This window comes from Cydia fagiglandana, chromosome 12 (genome assembly GCF_963556715.1).
Source record: "Cydia fagiglandana chromosome 12, ilCydFagi1.1, whole genome shotgun sequence".
In the NCBI taxonomy this organism is placed as follows: domain Eukaryota; kingdom Metazoa; phylum Arthropoda; class Insecta; order Lepidoptera; family Tortricidae; genus Cydia; species Cydia fagiglandana.
The window spans coordinates 10,977,356-11,000,383 of record NC_085943.1 but is presented as its reverse complement, the minus strand read 5'-3'; the positions used below and the strand labels follow the sequence as shown (position 1 = coordinate 11,000,383).

Sequence of the window (23,028 nt, the reverse complement as noted above, 5' to 3'; positions counted from 1 at the left end):
AAAACTTAGGCGCGAAACGTGGGAAATGTGACCGATGTCGGAGCTTAAAAAGCCATAAAAAAAACAAAAGGTAGAAAACTGAACTTTTATTAATCTCTGTTTTGTTGAATTTTAGCAGCGAACTACATAGCCTGATGATGATGATGATGACCTAAGTCTCATGTTAAAGTATATGGGTCAAAAGAAATTCAAACGTTCAATACCTTGTACTGAAATGTAGTGAAATGTGTGTCTGTGTTTTGGCGAAGAACTTTCCACACCTTCCAGATAGAAACTTCGAGTAATGCAGCTACATCTCTGATGCTTCTAGTCGGCTCTTCCTCGAACAGTGCCAAAATCCGGTTATCAACTTCAGCATTGTAACGCACCACAATCCCTCTTGGTTCATTTACGATCAAATTTCCAGTTTCCCGTAAGCGGCGGTACAAGTGTTTTGAAACGTGTGGAGGGTTGGTAAGCGTCTATTAGGGAATCGCTCGTGGTAGATTCTTTGTGCTGCTCGTGCAACACCATCGGCTTTACCATACGCCATTAACATGTCCGCGTATTCTGCATTCGAAAAAGTAGCCATTTTCAAATGATCAAAACTCAACAAAACAGAGATTAATAAAAGTTCAGTTTTCTGCCTTTTGTTTTTTTATAGCTTTTTAAGTTCCGATATAGGTCACATTTCCCACGTTTCGCGCCTAAGTTTTATTTTTTTAAAACGGTCTCTCACTAATAAGGTGCGTTCACATTTAATTAAAATTTGATAGACAAAACCAAACACAACTTAACTATGGACGCAACGCGACGTCGGAACCTAACAGCTTTTGTGCTACGTAAGAGGGAGATAGCACCTTCAACTAAATTTACGAAAGTTAAGTTTTAAAGCTCACAACCAACAAACCTCATCGCTGAAAAAAAACCCGCGTGTGGATAGGCAAAGGGGATTTCAAAGGAGATTACAGCGTCAATGTTTAGGCGTCGATAATTTTTGCCTGTTGCGTCCGTTACAAAACATCGGGAAAAAATGATGTTCACGAAAGTTTTTTTGGGATTATTGTACATCATTAGAAAGAGGACAGAACACAGAATTTAGTAAAGTAATTTTAAGAACGTGGTCTCTTTTTGTTTTTTTTTTAATTGAAAATCAAAATGACTTTGGTGTAAATTTTTACATGTTGTAAAACATTTGAGGGTTAATAAAAAAAAAACTAGAGGTAAAATGTCAGTAATTTTGACTTTGATAAAACCGTTTAACATTAGAAATCACGACGCAATAAACGTTGCATCTCTCTATCACTTACTTTTTTTTAAATTTAAGTTTAAAGAAGTCGGCCCTGAAGATTCTTCAAAAACATCAAAAAAGCCAAAAAAAAAACTCTGGGGCCCAAAAAATGTTTAAAGGGCGTGAAAAGATAGAAAACTACCCCACTTATCCGCCATTTTAATTTGGCACACGATGGACCAAACACCCTGTATACTTACTTAAAAGGGTACACACACACATGAAAGTTTGAATTAAAGTATTAAACCAAACACAACGGTTTTCTGTAAGGGTGTTTTATTATTATTTATATTTTTTTTTACCTAGAATTATCTATTTTGAGAATATTTTTCACATTAGCTTCTATTCGGAAGGCGGTTGTTACGTAATTGTGAACTTGTATGGCTATTTGGCTCAAAGTTTTAGGTGGATCTAATAACGTTGAAGGTATTGGCCGATGTTGTGTTTATTCAGCGATGTGGCGCAGCCAGCGTTTTCGGGCCAGTCACAAACCTGAAAAGAAATGGAATTCAGTAAGTAGGTAGACGATCTCCATACGTATGATTGTAAATTATAAAATATTATAATTAAAAAACACTTATACGCTTTGTACAGGTACTTATACGCTTTTAGGTACCTACTCCATCCTACAAATCTTGGGCTCTGCAGCTATGGATCTACGTATGAAGAGATATTAGACATTTTACCTAGCCTTGTGCACTGTTTCAATGGAATTATAACTACTTAGTCTTAAAACAGTAATATTTCTTTAGTCTTGTTTAACAGAACAAATAAAATTTTAAATACAATTTCTTTCGTTGACGGCACGAGGTAAGATATGAATGTCGAAGTAGATATCGAATTTTATAATAAATATTAAACGAGTAAAACGAGTACCTACGAATAACATATTTAGGATATTCTTACATACATACATGATTCGCAATGGAAGAGCCTAACAAATTTTAAAATTAACAACCCAAATTTTCTAATACTTAATATCAGTTGGGAACAGCAGTAACCTTAGTAAAATGATTGAATAACTTACCTGAAGTTCTCTATTGAAGTGTAGGACGGGCGCGCATTCCCTCAACACCAGTTCTCCCCACACGCAATAGTAGAACCCGTTGCAGTCTCCCTCCACAGGCAGCAGCCAGTGGATGTGGGGGTCCACAGGGCAACCGTTCTCGAGAAACCCAGGCGCGGGTGTTGCGGGCTCTTCCGTCGCGGGTTCCGTGGTAGTAGGCTCGGCAGTTGTAGGTTCAGCAGTCGTGGGTTCTTCGGTGGTAGGCTCAGAAGTTGTAGGTTCTTCGGTAGTTGGCTCAACAGTTGTTGGTTCTACGGTGGTAGGTTCTTCGGTGGTAGGCTCAGCAGTTGTAGGTTCTGCGGTGGTAGGCTCTACAGTTGTAGGTTCTTCGGTAGTAGGCTCAACAGTTGTTGGTTCTACGGTGGTAGGTTCTTCGGTAGTAGGCTCTGCAGTAGTAGGTTCTGCAGTGGTAGGCTCAGCAGTGGTGGGTTCAGGGGTGGTAGCCTCTGTTTCTGGCTCAACAGTAGTCGTAGGCTCTTGTCCAGGGATGTTCCTGTCACCGCATTCTACTTCCGAGGGCCAGTCGCACTCCCAGGTATCAATGTTGAAGAAAAGGTCACCCCAGCAGGTCATCTCAACTGGTTCACCAAATCTGCACATGTAGAATTTGTTGCAATCATCATGGACCAGAAGTTTGTCCTGGGTCCAGTCCGATGGACATGTATCGTCGGCCGCTACGGCGACCACGGCTACTAATAATGCTGCTACGACACCTAAAAACATGTAAAAGTTATTAAATTAGTTGAGGATTAAGATATAGTTTTATAATCAGAGTTCGGACAATTTATCGCAAAAATAAATATTGTATGGAACATGATACAATTTTTTAACAATTTTGAACGGCAGTTTTTGAGTATCTTCTGGAAATTTTATAAAGATACTGTGTACATAATATCAGTTTAATAAATCTTGCCCTATTTTGAGATATACATGATTTTTTATGGTTTTGCGATGCTTTGTCCGATCACTGTTTGTAATAATAAAAGCCCCAAAATAGACCCTTGGGGTACACCTATTAAAATTACAAGACTTTAAGCAATGTGATTTTTTAATGAACTAGTACATTTTAAGTGTGCGTGTTAATAAATTTGAATGAAATTAATGATTAATGTAGGTATTTGTAATTATGGATAAACAATTTATCTCTTGTGTTATGTTATGGTCCATAATGTCAATTGCTTCTGACTCATCACTACGTATATTACACATTTTAGGACATATTCAATCTTATAAATTATGATTTTGAACGCGAATTGCAAACTATTAGCGAAGGAAAAATTTATATATTTAAGTTACAATGGGATGGGAAGTATAAAACTCGCACAATTTACCCTTCATAATTTTGTCCGCTGGTTTGAAGTGTTCACAGAAACAAACTTCGCGAATTACGTGACAATTTGTTTTATATCTTTCTGCGTAAGTAGGTATTTAGCGATTAGAGGGAATTCAGCAAGTGATATCAGCGCGTGAGAAGGTAGCTAATCCCCTGCTATGCGGTACCAAAATTGTGGTGATTTACTTATTGATTACGTCGGGTGACAAGCAAAAGTCACTAAGTACTATAAAAAAATTAAAGTAACAATGCACTTTATTACACTTGTAACACGGTTTATTGTCCAATAATTTCAATGGTGTTAGTTAGTGACTTTTGCTTGTCACCCGACGATTAGGTACATTAAAAGGGCATTTTCGCGATTCAGCACATCGTGTATAATATGACAAGAGATCCTATCAACTTTTTCTAAAGTAGGTAATAGTACATTTCGATGCTAGTGCGGAAGGTATGTCATTACTTCACGAGTACCGAGATATCTTGCCACGAGCCGCAGGCGAGTGGCAAGACTCGGGACGAGTGAAGAATGACATTTCCGCACGTGTATCGAACGACGTTTTTTAATACAGTTGCGAAAAAATAAGAAAAACATTGTTAATCGTACACTAAACAAAAGTGGTAACAGTGACAGCTCGGTTAGACGTCGTCTTTAAGTATATTATATCTATGGGCGTTTGGCAGCTATTCCGTTCCATTCAGTCAACTTATTAAGAACGGAATTTTCAATATTGAATATTAAAAAATAAACGTGTTATAATGATGAAGAGGTAAGTAATTAAATATGAAATATGTAATATTTTTCGTATTCTTGCATTAACGGTAGGTTTTTATGCTGATTACGACGTTTAAAGGAAACTAATATTAACACTCATCAATAAGTAGTCGTGAATTGGAACAAGTATAAATTTAAAAAAATTGGAAAAGTAAAAAGCACTAATTCGAGATAACCAACTTTCCGCACGCTAAACAGCTACGTAAAGTAGCACTTTTTGAGCAACTGTATTAAAAAAATATTTTTCCTACTCAGGAACTACTCTACTTTAGATCTAGGAAAAAAAGGTAGGAGAAAAAAAAATGTCCCAAATTTTTTAGTAATTTTACTTACTCTCCATTTTGTAACCGCCGCACAAAATGGTTACGGATTGGGAAAACAAAATTTGGGACGCTTTTTTTTCTTCTAGTAGGATCGAAGGAGCTCGTGATTATGAGTAGAAAATAACATTAAAAGTTGAACTATTTTAGAAAAAGGTTTATTGGATCTCTTCTCGCGAAAATGCCCAAAAACACACCGATTTTATACATATAAAAAGACTAATACCAAGAAAGCAGCTAAACTAAAAAATCTAGTTAGAATGTATAAAAAATGATAAACGTAATAAAGCGGATCAAAAACCAGAAATGTTTTTTGAACCCCATAGCCACATTTTTATGACATATAGATAGGTATGTACATACATTGATCATTGATAACCACATTTCCTAGTCGCAAATGCGATTACAAACAAATCAGTCTTTATTTGTGATAAATTGATAACAAAGACATTTATTTCAAGTTTAGCATACTGAGATTTTAGATGTCATACTTTCTAGCGGTGACATAACTATCGCACAGAATTCAAACTCACCAAAAATTGTACGTTAATTTTAAAAAGATACGAAAAGTGACGTTTTGTTTGAAAAAATGACACTTTTGACACTGACTTATCCGATTCAGGGTCGCATCTTTAGTAAATTTTTGACGTATCTTTAAGTTCGAATCAGGCCGAGCCGAGGGCCTTCAGTTGCTACGAGATTTCCGCTACAGTATACTGCATCCAGACCCGTGCTACGCGGCCGGAACGAGTGTGAGCTACGGCGCGCGGCGTAGCAACCACTGCTACGCGTGTAAAATTAAACCACATTTTTTTAATGTGGTATTTTTTCATCTTATTACAGAGGACTAACGGCCCAATTCGAACAATGCTTATCAGATGTCACAGCGACATGATACCGATCTGTCAATGTCAAAAGTGACTTTTTTGGTTAAAGAAATGTCACTTTTGACACGGACAGAGATCACTGAGATCAGTAACGTATCCATCTGTTGGTTTTTAAATTGTATAGCGGAACTCTAAGACCTCTAACAAATAACAAATCACAGTAGCAATCGCGGAATGTACACGTCAACACACGATTAGTAGTGTAATGATGAAGTATCCGCTTATCAGCATGATAATCCGGGATTTAACAACAAACTGGTGTTATCAGTGAATCAGTACAGCGTACATAGCTACTGGTCTATTATGTACGCATTTTTCAACTATTTTCACGGAATAAATAAAGGTAAGTACAGAAGATTCACACTCCAAGAAAACGCGTCTGTTATCATCAGGAGTCCTAATTTAGGACAGATATGATCGCTAGGTGGCGCAAGCGCCACGAGCGGGTTGTGGCTAGCCACCAAAATTGGTGTGGGGCGGTTGTACTTGTAGCTACCTACTTGTTGTGACGCGACGAAATCGCGGAGTAACACGCGTATTCGGGAAACGAGATAATCACAAGATCTAGAAACGATATAGAGATCTACTAGATTTACATTAGATATCGACTAGATGTGACTTGGATATCTAAGTCATAACTTGTCGAAATCGTTCAAGAGCGCCTCCAGAATCGCGGAAACGTCAAATTTGACATATCTATCTTACAAATATCTTTAAATTATCCATATCGTAACTTGTTGAGGTCTAGTAGAGATCTAATACATTCTCAGAATCGAGCCGTGAGCCACGCGTGCTATTGAGCAAATTTGTCATGTTTTTGTCATAGATTTATAAGGCGTTATTAGTTTAAGGTTTTTGTAACTTGCCTCTATTACCCGCGACTCCGTACAGTCCGTAGATATTGGTAAATTGGCCCCCACCCCCTCCTTAGCACATCGTACTGGCTGAATTCCAGGATGAAAATAATCCTTTATCCTTTTTAGGCTTCGAGCAACACGGAAGGGAGGCGGCATTTGCACTATTACCCTTCTGCCGAGGTACAAGATTCGCGCGTCAATTTAATCTAGCGCGGGTAATAAAACTAGTTGCACTTGGATTTTTCACTAGACCGAGTCCAGACGCGCGCGTGAACACTGCTGCACAAAAATGCCTGTAAAAAGAGGTCGCGGACATCAAATTTACAAAAAGAAAGTGTTACATTTCACATGTAATATTTTTTTTTACATATCATACGTTTAATTACATTTAAATACAATTATTATAGTTTAGTCTCAAGTATTTGTTGGATTTATCGATTTTGCTCGCTCAGTACAAATTGCGGATCGGTCGAGCGACAAATCCGACTTCCCATCTCTCAGAATACAATGACATACTTCAACGAAAATGTGTTAGTGTGCGTGTTGTGACACTAGTCACTCGTCCGTACACAAAAAGAGAACGAGGTTTGCAAGATTTGTCTTTGACGTGTGTCATTTTCTATGTATTTGTGTCGTCATTACAGAGGGCCTACCGCGAACCACGTTTGACGTGTTGCCTCCCTGTCACACTTACGTATGAATTTACAAGTGCCATAGAGAGGCAACACGTCGAACGTGGTTCGCGGTAGGGCTTCTGATTGGATTTTGTATGTAAGTGTCTGAGAAGTGCGACTGTGTGCACCTTCCCCCCGCGAAAAATGGCAGAAAGATTTGTACGGTGAGATATCGCTTGGGCCCCTCCCTTCCGACGTGTCGGAAGCCGGTGTTGCTCGAAGTTTTTAGGTTATAATTAGGATGATGTGATTGATGATTTAAAATTTTATCGTCGACCCTGTTAACTGATGATTTCTAAAAATCCTAAACCTAGATTGTTAACACATATAGTTTGTCAAACGACTGTCTCATTTCAAACATAGACAGATAAGAGAGAATCATACTATCTTTTTGTCTTATATACTACTCGTAGCACCCAAAAGAAAAGGATGAGTAGGTACTTATAGTTTTTTGTTCTCATTTACTGATAAAAAAAACATTAAAAAAAAATCATTTATTGCAGATCAAAGATCGGTATAATTTTAGTAACAATTTTGACTTAATAACTAAGTTAATAGTAGGTACAGAAAATATACAAAACAAAACATGACAAATTGGCCCGCGATTGGTCGCGGCTTCATCCTATTTGGCCCTGCCGATGGCCTCTTCGACCCAGTATTTTATTTTATTTTATAAATTTATTCTACCTATTAGCTAAAGACAACAGTTATGAGCCTCAGTTAAAAGCCTACTGTTATGGAACTTAAATATTGACTCGTTGTTTCCAACACCGCGAAACTTGTGAATGAGCCAAAACGCCGTAATATAAGTAGGTCGTTTCATTGACTGCCTGTTCAGCAAAGTAGGGCGTAAGTTTCGTCCAGATTGTAGGAGATAGGTCGTTTTGGAATGGGGTTGGTGAGATTTTCGGGACGGCGCCAGGACGGCGGGCGCCGGGCGTGCCGACGGGGGAGTCCGCGGTGCGTCTAGTTCGGCAGACGACACCGTGCGATTAACTTTACTGCACCCTGTATATAACTGTATATAACAAGCTGTAAATCTAGTGTTTGAATAAAGAATAAAGTATAACAAGTGCACGTGATGTGAATTACAAGAGATATATACCGACAATCTGCAGTGCAGTAAAATTAAGTAGTGTTGTGATGAGGAAACTATGATGTTACTAAAAAAATATGTGAAACTATGGTTTAAAACGGTAACATAAAATAATGTTGGAAAACAGAAAGTTCCAGTGCCGCATTTACGCTTGTTTTTTTATGAATTTAAGCATTAAATGATAATTTCAATAAATTCATATAATTATAAGTAATTATATTAACACCTACCTTCAATTAAATGATTGAATTCGTACAGTTAAACCTCAAAATATTACTTTCCAATCCTTAAAAAGAAAGAAAATATAAATGATACAATAGAACTAGCAACTAAAAGTACGTACCTATATTTAGTCTAAGTATAAAAATTGCACCGAAACTCTCAGCAATAACCAACAATGAAAATAACATTACTACTAGCCGTAACTGTCGTTCAAACCGCACTGTGTGCCAAAAACGCCAAACCGAAGCCTGCCAGCGACACGCGAACGTTAGAGCAAATAAAGAAAGATCTAGAAAAGCACGAAGAGTATTTGTTAAGTATCAGCAGAAACAGAACCAACTCCACACCCTTGGGAGTGAGCGATCTGGGTGAAAAGCCGTATGTTAAACCACCGACTAAGCCAGAGAAGAAGTACAAGATTATTTATCCAGACCTGTGAGTTTTCATTGATATTAAGGACTGCCTATACATGGTTCGTACATGGTTGTGATTGTCACAAATAAATGTCTTTAACCGTTTAAAAAGTTTCCAACTTATTTAAATTTTCCAGAAGTTTTCGGAGTCTTATTACCCTTTCAAAAAAATCGAGCGCCATCAGTGAGTTGCAAATTCATTTAGCGGGTTTTAATATTATACTCTCTTACACATTTTAACATTCGATCAACTATAAGGTACCTACGAAAGTTAATACAAAAAAAACTATCAAAAATAATAATAAACTCAAATATTTACTTCTGTATTACCCTACTGAATGTTAGATCTTCGATTCGTGTAAGCTGTAAATAAGTAGGGTAAGATGGTTGACACCGGATCACTCCGTTTTCGAATGCTCGTATCTCGAGTAAAACTTGTGAAACATATTTGACTTATGGACTAGAGACATAATTTATTAAAGTTTCATTATGTTATACTTTGTATTTCCCTACTTGAATGTTAGATCTTCGCTCCGTGTAACCTGTAAGTAGGTAGGTACCTGAGCAAAAAAGGCTATATTGTAAAAAAAACGGAATTTTACAGAATACAAAAATGGGCTCACAACATAGCTAAGAAGCTTCACGCCACAGAAGAATACGTGGTCCGCCGGGAGGCGCTGTTGTCCCGCTTCAAAAACGTCAAGAGCGGCAAGCGAGATGGCGCCGCCATCGTCGACAAAGCCGCTGGGGCCTTCTCGGAACTGCTGACGAAGAGAGCAGCGGCTGCGGCGGCCATTATGAGGAAGGCAGAGCAGTTACAGAGCAAGACTAAAGCGCCGAAGGGCTACCAATTCAAATATAGCTATGTACGTCACCTAAACTAAATAGTGCAGTGCGACTCCGACTTAAATCCATTCCATATAATATTAAAAATGCGAAAGTGTGTCTGTCTGTCTTCACGCTTAAATCGCTGAACCGATTTAGTTGAAATTTGGTTTTAGCAGATTTGTTTAAATATTATGGTGCCCAAATTACTAATTCCACGCAGACGAAGTCGCGGGCAAAAGCAAGTATAAAATATATTCAGAATCGTAATAAAAATATAGGTAGGTACCTATAGGTAGGTAACCTATAGGCTCGCAAGATGATAATTATATCTTTTCAAAGAACTTTAGATATCAAATGAGCAATTAATCAGGAGGCGAGGACCAATACAATTTGACATAAGTAGTAGGTACTTATATCGTATTTTTTTTATTAAAGGAAAAATGGAAATTTTCACCGTAAAATGTGCTTTTCTCAACCGAAAGGATACTTACTGTCGCTTGACAATAAGGTGCTATTTTCTTAAAAATTGAATTTGAAATTAACTTTACCGACAATATGCTACCTTTTAGTTGAAAACGATTGGTTCATTATCATATTCAAGTTCAAGCTAATATCTATAGGTAACAAGTTACAAAACTGTGTCACAGAAACTGGGCGAACCAAAGCCGTATCCAACGAAGCCAGACGGACACGATTACTACTTCGTGAAACTGATGACGTGTCGCAGCCAGAACTACGAGGTGTTGCACGACAGCGCGCACTTTGATGCCAAGATGTCCCTCAACTCCAGCAGCGTACACGTCGCCACTGAGGTGTTTGACTGTGGTAAAGTACCTAACAATTTACACATAGTCAGTGGGGAGACACTCCTGACTTCGGTCGAACTCGGCTCCGTTCGGCTCAGCATTGCTCCGAGCAATTATTAGGGTTGGCACCACTTGACTTCCTTGTGCGTGCACGACCACAGATAAGGTAATCACTTGAATTTTGACAACCCTAAATAGCCGAAAGGGAGAGTGCTATATATTAGAAAGGGATAGCATGATTCGACCCTGAATCGCTGTCAAACTTCGGGTTTGTAGAAAGTGTCCTTTCTGTACGGTAGTACTATTATTCTGTGACATAGTACAGGAACTGGGGGGCTACCGCGAAAAGCGAAATTCGCAAATTGCGGGGATCTTTCTCTTAGAGTGGCAGAGAAAGATGCTCGCAATTTGTGAACTTCGATTTTCGCGGTTATAGCACTGTTCGAATGTTACCAAACGGATTATGTAATCTATCTAATCTAGATGCCTATTGCTAGTGTAAGTAGTTATCCACTTTGATGCCAAAATGTCTGTTAGACCCACTAGCATTCACGGCGAAACTGTCCATAACAGTCTTTAGTCGAATCAACTGTTACTTTTAGTGGTAAGGCCTACCTATACTTTAAACTGTTCCGGTCGCCTAAAATGACTGAGGACATCTGTCACTGAGGTGATCCTGCGGTAGTATGAGTAGATGCCGTTATTTCTCGATTGACGCTAGAGGCATTTAATGCAAAGGCTCATTTGCTTCTTCAATTAAGTATCAGCTAAAAATGACAAAGTATTTCCTTCGTTCCTTTTTACGGTGACAATAATCCTTAGGGATTATTATATTGATTGTCACTATACAATAAGGTACAAAATGGTCGACAATTAACGTTCCTGGACCAAACGTGCAGGCTTGTTTTAGGAGATAGTAGGTACCATCATTATTATGCGCGCCTCGCTGTTATGCTGTTAATTTTCTTTTTTAGATCCAAATGTCCTCAGTGACATGCACTGGTCAGAAGCTCTAGACACAGTGTTCAGAGACAACTACCGCCAAGACGCCTCGCTTGGATTCCAATATTTCTGCAGTGCCAAAGGCTTTTTAAGACATTACCCGGGTAAGCTTATTGGAGAAAAGGTAGACACAGACAGTGCCCGTTGCCTTAGTCTCGACTTGGCGGGATTGCGACCGTATCCCAAGATTTTTAACATTAAATAGGTACCAGGCAATTCTATCAAATAATTTTTTCCATATTTATTAAATTTCTATTTGTATTAACACCACCGCAAAATATAAGTAGGTACCCAATTATTTATTTCGTGTGCTTTCATATTTTATAACTAAAACAAAAATACAGTAGGTAATACCTCCTGGAAAATACTAGTACTGAACATTTTAGCTGCCTCCTGGGAATCAATGCAGAAGCTGGACTTATCATTGGAACAAGAAGACGATGAATACCAGGACATCAGCCCGACGGGCGTGTACGACTGCCGCTTGCGTCCGTGGTACGTGAGCGCGGGCGGCGCGCCGAGGGACATCCTCATCATGCTGGACGCGTCAGGCTCCATGTATAACTCCTCCAACAAGGTACTATACTCGCCCCTCGATGATGATCGACATCAGCCCGACGGGCTACGACTGCCGCTTGCGTCCGTGGTTAATAATACATGAGCGCGGGCGGTGCACCGTAGGACATTCTCAACATGCAGACCGATTCGAACTTTAAGATACGTCAATTAATAGATCTAGAAACGATATGGATTAGATATGTCAGTGTCAAATGTGACGCTTCTTCAAACAAAAACGTCACTTTTGACACTTACACTTTTGACAGTAATTAACAACATTTTAGGCCCTTTTGTATGAATTCAAGTCGGTATGAATTCAAGTCGTTTAAATGTAGTCGCTATCGTAGATTTTTGTATTGATGCGTAAAATGCCGATAATGAAAAACTATTTGCAACAATGTTTATTAATATTTATGGGTATATTTAAGGTCATAGCCGAGCAGTTCATCTTAGCGCTGCTCAGTGCCCTGACCGATGACGACCACATTAATGTGCTGAGGTTTAACATCACGGTCACGCCGATCATCCCCTGCTTTGGTGAGGACATACTCATATCGGTAAGTACAGACGCCCTAATATGCCTACTAAAACCTATAGGTATGGTTTCTATAAGCGAGAGCAGTGGGGAGACATTCCTGACTTCGGTCGAACTCGGCTCCATTCAGCTCAGCATTGCTCCAAGCAATTATTAGGGTTGGCACAACTTGATTTCCTTTTGCGTGCACGACCACAGATAAGATAATTATTTGAATTTTGACAACCCTAAATTGCTGAAAGGGATAGTGCCATATATTAGAAAGTGATAGCATGATTCGACCCTGAACCGCTGTCAAACTTCGGGTTTGTAGGAAGTGTCCTTTCTGTACGGTAGTACTATTATTTATTTTCTTCTGTGGCGAGAGGTTAATTTATGTTGAATTTTTTAAATTTTTAGGCGAACCACATCAACACAGCAGCCATCATGGCCTCGATGAAGTACCTGCAGTTTAAGAATGAGACGGACATGACTGTTGTTTTGACGCATGCAGTACGCACATTACAGGAGCAGGTAATGTCATCGGTAATCAACTTTAATATAGATGGTCAAGCAAATCTTGTCAGTAGAAAAAGGCGCGAAATTCAAATTTTCTATGAGACGATATCCCTTCGCGCCTACATTTTTCAAATTTGCCGCCTTTTTCTACTGACAAGATCTGCTTGACTAAGTATATGTAACATACCGGCAGCGAATCAATATCAACCAGCTTCTAAAGGGCTGGTCGTGGTAGCTCCACTAATTGGCATTTGATCTGCGGTAGAGTTGCCTAAGAGATTAAAAGCAACATGAAAAATTTGGGCTTCTTGGTCGATCCCAGCCGCAGTTCTAATAGCAGTGAGGCGCATTGATCGGTTCAAATCTCATCAAGTCATTTTTAAATTTTGCATTTCAGCGGGAGAAGCCAGGGCGCCGCCGACCCTGCCAGCAGGCGATCGTACTTATCACAGACACCTTGAACGAGAATATGACGGAACTCATCAATCTGTTAGACCCGGATGGGTCTATAAGGTACGAGTATTAGTAATTTTTTAGGGTTCCGTACCCAAAGGGTAAAACGGGACCCTATTACTAAGACTTCGCTGTCCGTCCGTGCGTCCGTCCGTCCGTCCGTCCGTCCGTCCGTCTGTCACCAGGCTGTATCTCACGAACCGTGATAGCTAGAGAGTTGAAATTTTCACAGATGATGTTTTTCTATTGCCGCTATAACAACAAATACTAAAAACAGAATAAAATAAAGATTTAAATGGGGCTCCCATACAACAAACGTGATTTTTGACCAAAGTTAAGCAACGTCGGGAGAGGTCAGTACTTGGATGGGTGACCGTTTTTTATTTTGCTTTTTTGTTTTTTTTTTGCATTATGGTACGAAACCCTTCGTGCGCGAGTCCGACTCGCACTTGCCCGGTTTTTTTCCTTTTCCTGCCGAGTCTCATTTTATGCAATGTCCAGAAAACAGCGTAGATATGTAGTTCTGACCATAAAGTGCCTGCGCCATATTTGGTGGTGCTGTGACGCAGACATATCGGGGCGAAGAGGTATATGGAGCAAATTAGGCAATGAGGATAGAAAGCGTAGTGTACTCGATCACCTTCAAGCTTTTAATTAAACTATAAGAGTAGACTTAGCTATCTACCTATAGCATCGAACGCTGAGTCCGAATGCTCAATCTTTGACTGTCTCGTTTTCCGATTTTTAATAACACTTTATGATGATGATGATGATGATGATGATGATGATGACATCCTCCCAGACGTATCCCTCGACGGCGACACCCGGACAAATAACACTTTATACTGCTGTTCCCATAAAGATATTCTTCACAAAATAATCTGGTCGATTGAGATAAAAAAAAAATTGTCACCACATGTCTTCAGATTGTATGTGATCTGGCTGCATGACCCGTACGGCGTCAGAGACAACACCCGCGAGTACAGTCTCCAGCTCAGTTGCACCCGAGATGGCTACTTTGCGGAGCTCACAACACACGCGGATGTCACAGAGCAGGTTATTCCTCTATGGCAAATACCTATATTCATCATTTGTGATTCATTATTTACCTACTTTATTTAACTCTTGGGGTCCTTTCTGGATATTCCCACTGAAAGTACCCATCAGGAAATCAAAAGAGCGTTGTTTCAATCTGATGACAAGGTACTAGTGCTCGACATGCTAATGCCCAATAGATGACATCTTGCTGTCACCTCTATTGACAATGACTTAAGTTTCAAGATGAAATTATTGTACTGGGACCGCGTCGAGCACCAGTACGTTTACCTTATTTGGAGGTCAGCACTGATGTGCTGTCGGAAAGTTTATAAAATTGCGATAATTCCGCATTGGAAAATTTTGGGAACTTCTCATATGTATTTTTGTATTGGGATCGATATTTCCCGTCTCCACAGAACTGTAGAAATCCGTTAGCAGTCGAGCCTTTAATATAATTATAATGTTGATTTGTTTTAAATAGGTTTTGCGCCTTCTTCGAGTGCTAGAACGACCGCTAGTAGCGCAGAGGAAGGAACGCCTCACGGTGTTCAGCGATGTCTACGCGCATGTCGAGGTACTTGAAGGTACTCTACATATGCTCATAAGCATGCTAGTCACGCTGCCACAAAAATCTTCGAGATTACCTTTAAGTATAGTTAATGCAGAATGCAGAATACCGGCCAACCAGCATGCCTTTATGAGAACAGATGATCACAACAAAATTGCTGGACACTTATAACCACCATGTTTTTTATTAAATTGATATATTTAAACTGCTATTTAATTTTAAGGTAAATGTTCAAGTAGTAATTATTCTTTGAATAGGAGAAGGGATTTTTATCTGTTATCTGAGGGAGCTTAAAACAAGAAAATACCTAAGAATACAAGGCCTGTCTCCAAACTTGTACGTTACGTGACAGTTCTCTTAAATCCAGAGTTCACCGTTACATGCATATTTTCCCAAACACTTTCATGACCAGGATTGTATTCGTCTTATTTTTATCAGCCCATAGGAGTGTAGCCCACTGCTGGGCAAAGGCCTCCCCTCGTTCCCCCCTCAAATATTTTTAAGTTAATTTTATTTATGAATTAGCTTTCCTATTTTAAGTAGTGTCATTTAATTTATATTAATACCTTTAAGTATCTCTGTTTATTTTCCCTACACCGGTCCCCCATAGTTCCTCTTACACCACCTGTCCTTATAATTAGAACTTCTATTTCTCTGTTCTAAGGATCCAAGGCGCAGTGAAGTCCACTGGATCGAAAAAGAGAACGTGGAACAGAAGGACCGCTACTTCGCTCTGCGGCGCGATAAAAAAAAACTACTAGACCCGGAGCAACTTATGAAGGATTATATGCATTCAGTTAAGCTGGCAAGTATTATCTTTTTAGGGGGTTTAGTAAAACGGGACCCTATTACTAAAACTCCAATGTCCGTCAGTCTGTCTATCTCTTTATCGCCAGACTGTATCTCATGAACCGTGATAGCTAGACAGTTGAGATTTTCACAGATGTATCTCTGTTGCCGCATGTAATAAATATTTAAGTGGAGCTCCCATACAACAAACGTGATTTTTTTGCCGTTTTTTGCGTAATGGTATGGAACCCTTCGTGCGCGAGTCTGACTCGCACTTGACCGGTGTTTATTAGTATTTCAACATTGATGTAGGTATGCCTTTTTTTGGAGTATTTTACGTGGCTATCGTGGCGTGGGTACCTCCTGTATCATTAAGTAGCTACATAGGGGATAAAAAAACGCATAAGGGCTTATAATAAGGGCTCAATAAGGGCTCAATAAGGGATTAGACGGCGCGCGAACTCGCATGCGATTTTATTTACATTGCGGACCATTGAGGTTACAACAATTCAGCCGACTAATCAAATAACGCAATGTAATGAAACTCGCATGCGATTCGAGTTCTGACACCGTATGAGCCCTAAGACAGTATTATATTTTGTAAATTGCAAAGTTATGTATATACATATAAAAAATATCCGTTTTTTATAGTAACATGTTATTTCTTTATTTTAGGATCAGTATGGGCGGTATTATGAAGGTCTTGATGTGGACTATCGCTTGCAAATAAGCGTCTCCGTGCCTGTTTTTGAAAACACCACCATGGAGGTAAGTACCACCAATAATAAGTGTTAACATTTCATAGCCTAATAATATCTGGGAGACCGAACTTTGCTCGGAAAACATAAAAACTAACAATGCGCGTTTTCCCAGAGATAAGACCTAGCTAGATCGATTTTTCGCCCCCGAAAACCCCATATAGCCAATTTCATCGAAATCGTTAGAGCCGTTTCCAAGATCCCCGAAATACGTAAATAAATATAAATATATACAAGAATTGCTCGTTTAAAGGCATTTCATAGCATATTTAAATAACCGATTTAGCTTAAAGGCCTGTGCACACCGGGTGCGTGTGCGTAAACTTACACGTGTGCGTTGCACCTAATATACACATTCTTATGAGAGACGACACACCGCTGGCGTGACGTGTGCGTGCGCGGGTCAAACATTTTAGCGCACGTGCACGGCTATGCACACGCAGCCCGTGTGCTCTGAATGGATCTACTATTAAAGTTTTGCTGTAATATCCTAAGTACTAACACACGCGCTTTCATTTCTTTTCAGAATGTTACCATCACTCTAGCAGAAGTAAGAATTTATTTACATAAATTAATCTAAGTATTAAATCATAAAGTTAATTTATAATTTATTTATTTTATGGGATGCATTTTCTTTACCTTTTAATTTAAATTAGTATGTAGGTATTTATAGTATTCAATCGATTATTAATTCTAACAGTCAAACTGCCGCAAAAATCTTCGAGATCACCAGTTGTGTATTGATATTTATCTAGCAAGGCTGATATAGATTTAACAATTTGTTATGGTTTTGATCATTGTATTTTGATAGGATCTGATTAGCGCATGCGAAACGAAGTGAAAGTCGTGCGTGAGATGCGCGACAATCACCAAGATAACTATAATAACCTTCAAGGTCGTATCAAAACCAGTTCGAACCCATTACAATTTTTTAAATTCGAATCGACCTCGCGCACAGTTTCACTTTCAAATCTTTCAATACAGGTGCAAAGGAAATTACTTAGGTAGGGGAAACAATAATTATGCCCTAATCTCTTTCGTAATGTACAACTTTTCATTATGATGACTGCAATGAAAATGATTGAAACGTTTAATTTTACCTTTTAGGAATTACAAAGGCAAGCAACACGAACAGTAAGTGCCACTCTTTTGTAATAGGTAATTTATATTTTACACGACTAAAGGATGACACCGTGCCTTGTCAGGGCCGGAGCGTCCGGGGCTCACTTTTCTATGACATGACAGGCGATTACATGATGCTTTCCATAGAAAACGATGCGCCGTAAGTTCCGGGTCGGACACGGCCCTGTCTAACGTGAGTCGTCCTTAAGGGTTACAGCAATTTATAATTGTGTATAGGAATTATGTCTGTATTATTCAAAAGTATTTAAATCCGTTGCAGTACCCAGTCAACCGCCTCCTCGGAGTGGCAGGAGTTGACATACCTATCGATCACTTGAAGCTGGTCCTACCCTTCTATCAAGTAAGTAGTTGGATTAGATTTCCGATCATAAATATTACATTTAAGTAGTTGGATTACATTCCCGATCATAAATATTATATTTAAGTAGTTGAATTATACATTCCCATCCCAATCATAAATATTATATTTTACATAAGTACTGGTGGCTCCGTGAGCTACTCCTCCTCGCGACCCCGATGGCTTCGCCATTTTGAAAATTCCAAACAGTTTATAACTATTGGGCCTTGTCCCGAAATTATGTGAGAAACGGCTGAGAAATGCAAGGACAGTATAAGAAAACATTTTAGCCTTAGCTGAAACAAAGATTTCGCTCACTCATATACTCTCGAAAATCAGGCACCTCATCTTATCAGCTATAAGAAAGTAGAAAAGACTAATAATATATCTACGTATATATAGTAGACTTAGGTCACGCTTACGACTAATTTAAACAAAGTAGTTATCTACAGATATGTTGATGGTACTTAAGTACAGTAAAGAGTACTTCAGGAATTTGCATGTCACAATTATCTCAATAATGTAATAGTTAATTGAGCGCGTATTGCACGTGAGCTCACAAGTGTAACTATGCGATAAGTTGATAAAATAGTTAGTTTTACTTATTTAAACTTCCGGCTATTACTAGGAAGTACTCGTATGGCTTAACCTGTGATTTAATTCATTCGCTGTTATAAATGTGTTTTTTAACCGACTTCAATTTGAGTAACTATTTTTGTTAAAAATACTTTAAGAGCTCTTGTTAGTAAAGTAATCGCCACTTTTGTTTATTTTCTAACAAAGACTGCAAGACTGTGGAAGAAAGGCGAGTCCTACACTTATCTAAAAATATATGTGTCTCTTTTTAAACTTTAATATCCAATATCGAACAAGCCGTAATTACAATTCACGTTGTTACTAGTATAAATTACTAAAAGACATAAATAGGAATATAAAACTAAAACTAACTACAATTAAAATAATTAAAACTAAAAATTCAAAATACCTATCAAGTGTGTGTGTCTCTTTGTCATACCTCAAAGATTTAAGTAAGTATCTTGGATTTTATAAAAATATTCTAAAATGGGTATACCTATAGGTTGCATCATGACAATGACACATTGCACATTATCATTGACCGAGATTAAACATCTACTTATACGCCATTATGTCCAGATTCAATATTAACATATTGCGATAAAGGCTTGATTTCATATTCATAGATAACACCTATCGGGTACCGCGTGTACTTTGTGTTTTCATTATCAAAACATACATACTGCTGATAAATGATAATATCACGTGTTCAGCCATGCCACAGAATAAGTAATAGTATTATCATACAGAACGGACACGCACCGCCCCGCCCCGACTCGGATTACCTCGCCCCGCGACTGAGTTCTGACGGACTCCTGACATACTATCAGTTCGGCTAGCAACGCCGCGGCGCGATGACGCAACGTTCAAAATGCCGATGTATTTTGCGATGTATGGTTGTTTTTCAAATTCACGAAATAAAGAACATTTATTTTTATTATACATATATTAAAAAGTAGCGTTTTGTAATTATTTATATTTTAGTCCACGCTAATTGTGTATCGATAATTCGACATGACATTTTTGGTAATTTATTGCCGCACCATACTTTACGTAATATTTTACGGCCTTTACGGGTTACGGGTGAGTTCGCATATACGTTCAAATAATATTAGCTGTGACCTGTGAATAGAACAGTTTATTATAGCAAGGACCTAGGAGAAAATACCATCTTGTAAATTATGTTTGTTTCTTTAATTTTAGGAATAAAAATGTTTGATATTTACGTTACGAGTACAACGATAACGCTCCGTGAACTCAAAAACATTTAAATAGTAGCCCTAAGCGACTTACTCACACAATGACGCGTGTACAGACGTGCCGTTCACACATATACACGCAAACGAGTTTTGATGTATGGCGTGTCCGCCCTGTGGCCATGCCTTTAAACAAAGCACATTCAGTAATAAACAATTATAATACAATTAATTCAAATTAAATTTCTTAAGTCGTATGTCAGTTATGTTTTAAGGATGACTCACGTTAGACCGGGCCGGAGCTTCCGGTGCATCGTTTTTTATGGAAAGCATCACGTGATCGCTTGCCATGTTGTACAAAAGTAAGCGCCGGAGGCTCCGGCCCGGACACGGCCTGGTCTAATGTGAGTCATCTTTTAAGGTCAATCTTTATCGGATTCGTATACCTACAGTACGTCTCTGGCTCCTTTGCGGCTCGTATCGAATGCGGTATGCAACACATTAAGACGAAAGTGGACGACCGCCCAAACCGCCTTTCCATACAAACGTAGTCCCCATTCTCCTGGATACAGTGGCGGATTTGCGGTCTTTGCCGCCCTAGGCCCCAGGGCCTGTAGCCGCTCCTTTCTCAGCACCCATAACATTGCCTACATTTTGAGTTATTTCTTGTTATCATCATCGAATTTTTTGTCATAATTTGCCGTCTCTAATATCTTGCCGCCCTAGTAGGCCCGAGCCTACTTGGCCTTAGGGCAAATCCGTTACTGCCTGGATATTAGGTACTTTTTAAATATGATTAGGTAGTTAATTACAATTTGTACTAGAGATGCAACGGATAGTTGTTCGGCCGAAGGTCAGGCCGAATATCCGGCCAGCGGAACTATACCTACATTTCGGTTTTTCAGGTGCTTATTCTGCTCGTTTGACCTGTTTCCTAGTAAACGTTCGCGCAGACTCATTTCTATAGTCTGCGCGAACTCGCAGTGAGTGCGCGTGCAAGTCAGTGGAATAATGAAATTGTTTTAAAATAATAAACAAGTACGATTATGACCGTGTCTGATTCTTAAATCCAATTTGTTTTTTCCGAAATCAAGCAATATTACTATCCGGTATCCGGCCGGATACCGGATAGTGACCGGATATCCGGTGCATCTCTAATTTGTACGTCATTGCATTACTCATCTGAAATTTCGAGAATCGACGTATCGTAATTATCAACAAAACCGTGTATCGTAGCACTTAACTAAATAATGTAGGTTATACCTCTCCCTTGGACTCTTGTTATCTCTATTGATATCTCTTTGTTATTAATAATTAACCGATTTCCGTGAATTTTTTTGCCAGGTGCGATGATTAAATAGATTTTTTGTCGATACATTTTTTTTTCAAAATGGCGGAGCCATACATTTATTCTGTTTTAGTAATGCTCGCGAGGTCTACAGCTCACAGAGCCACTAGTTGATTAACTGGCTCAACCTTTATTTTTGTTTCAATATTTAAATTTCTTTTGTTTAATATTTTTTTAGGCTTATTTCCATATATATTTACAAGTACTAGTCATTTAACTCTTTGAGATATCCTAGGTAATACCTACTACGTCGATTAATTGAGATCATATTTTGTTTTCATTTTAGGTGGGTGCCGGAGGTAGGCTGTTCATAATAGACCACAGAGGAAATATAGTACTGCACGAAAATTTAAAGCCTACGGTGAGTTTTATACATACATACGCGTGTATACATACTTATTTTTCGGAGGGGAAAGCAGACATTCTTACACGAATTTCCACTTAGTCAAACTATAATCTTGGCAAATTTCTTTCGGGTGTCGCTACGAGGTGCTACACCGTAGACCGTAGCAAATTAATATCGTAAGCACATATAAAACAAGTTACTGACATTTTTTTGGGTAGTGTAGGGTATAGTGATGTGCCGAGAGTAAAATACCATTACCGGTATTTTACCATTTGGGAATATTACTAGTAAATTACCATTCTTACCGGTAATATTCCCAAAAGCGGGTAATATACTCGTACTTGAACGCTTACGTTATAATTGAATTACTTAAATTTAAAACATGTAGAAATGGCTTAATTATCTTTACGTCTCTTCTACTCGTAGCATCAGCTATCTCTTTCACTCAATCTTAGCGGAGTTGCGAAGCAATGTAGTACATATTACGCTGTATCCCGTAAGTACTGGGCTATAACCTAAGAAATCGAAGTTCGTCAATTGCGGGCGTTTTTTTGTCACTAAAATAAATAAATAAAATAAATAAATTAATAAAATATATTAATTAAATAAATTAATAAACTAAATAAATTAATGAAATAAATAAAATAAATTAAATAACTAATTAATTAAATAAAAAAAATAATAAAACAAAAATTAATTAAAAAAAATAAACAAAATAACAAAATAAATCGAATAAATAACATATAAAAACAATATCATTGTACTACACCTTACCTACTCATAAATGTGATGATTATTATTAAATCAATGTGATTTTTAGATTTTCGTTTAAGTTTTACTAAAATTCTGGTATTATTCATTGAGTGGTTTTGACTGGAACTGGTTTTGACTGGAACTGGTTTTGACTACGCCCACTTGCCCAGACAAGGGGAATACTTCCTAGTAATATTGGTAAAATACCGAGTAACATTGGGAAAATTACCAGTAGTATTGGGAATTTACTAGAAAAGTAAACCTATGTTAATTTTTTGCACTTCATATGATGCATTTGTTGACAAGTAATGATTTAATGTAAAACAACTTATGTTGACATTTACTTAATTTGAATATTACCGTAAATTACTGATTCTGGGGAATCTTACCGGTAACATTACTGGGAATTTTCCCACCTTGGGTATTTACCGGTAACGGCACATCGCTAGTAGGGTATTCAGATATTTATTTGTTCTTTAATGTTATTTAATGTCATGGTAAATTAAATCAACAACGCGGATGTTATTAATATCAGTTGCTTTTCAAGGAAGAAAAAACAAACAAATACATATACTCTGTATCTTTA

At 38.3% G+C, this 23,028-nt stretch overlaps 2 protein-coding genes across 2 annotated transcripts in view; one reads left to right on the top strand and one right to left on the bottom strand.

Moving 5' to 3' along the window:
- Positions 1 to 1,681: 1,681 nt before the first annotated feature.
- LOC134669342 (salivary glue protein Sgs-3-like) lies at positions 1,682 to 4,781 on the bottom strand. The gene is made up of 3 exons (XM_063526856.1): positions 4,775 to 4,781; positions 2,298 to 3,049; positions 1,682 to 1,762 (listed from the first exon to the last, which is right to left on the bottom strand). Exons 1-3 carry the CDS (start codon positions 4,779 to 4,781, stop codon positions 1,682 to 1,684), a joined length of 840 nt encoding a protein of 279 aa, XP_063382926.1.
- Positions 4,782 to 8,580: 3,799 nt separating this feature from the next.
- LOC134669341 (voltage-dependent calcium channel subunit alpha-2/delta-3-like) overlaps positions 8,581 to 23,028 on the top strand; it is a 38,915-nt gene continuing 24,467 nt past the window's right edge. The window contains exons 1-16 of the mRNA XM_063526855.1: positions 8,581 to 8,932; positions 9,515 to 9,776; positions 10,386 to 10,563; positions 11,519 to 11,650; positions 11,933 to 12,123; positions 12,533 to 12,661; positions 13,039 to 13,152; positions 13,535 to 13,650; positions 14,517 to 14,646; positions 15,110 to 15,202; positions 15,861 to 16,001; positions 16,661 to 16,753; positions 17,270 to 17,293; positions 17,851 to 17,877; positions 18,146 to 18,226; positions 21,630 to 21,704. Of these exons, the coding sequence (XP_063382925.1) occupies positions 8,673 to 8,932; positions 9,515 to 9,776; positions 10,386 to 10,563; positions 11,519 to 11,650; positions 11,933 to 12,123; positions 12,533 to 12,661; positions 13,039 to 13,152; positions 13,535 to 13,650; positions 14,517 to 14,646; positions 15,110 to 15,202; positions 15,861 to 16,001; positions 16,661 to 16,753; positions 17,270 to 17,293; positions 17,851 to 17,877; positions 18,146 to 18,226; positions 21,630 to 21,704 (2,046 nt within the window). The 5' untranslated portion in view covers positions 8,581 to 8,672. The remainder of the gene's footprint in view (positions 8,933 to 9,514; positions 9,777 to 10,385; positions 10,564 to 11,518; positions 11,651 to 11,932; positions 12,124 to 12,532; positions 12,662 to 13,038; positions 13,153 to 13,534; positions 13,651 to 14,516; positions 14,647 to 15,109; positions 15,203 to 15,860; positions 16,002 to 16,660; positions 16,754 to 17,269; positions 17,294 to 17,850; positions 17,878 to 18,145; positions 18,227 to 21,629; positions 21,705 to 23,028) is intronic.

What these genes read in the sequence shown, in the direction of transcription:
- LOC134669342 (XM_063526856.1), bottom strand. An exon ending in ACTTCAATAGAGAACTTCAG is followed by an intron (nt 1,763 to 2,297) that starts GTAAGTTATTCA and finishes ATTTCTTTTCAG; the next exon opens with GTTTGTGACTGGCCCGAAAA.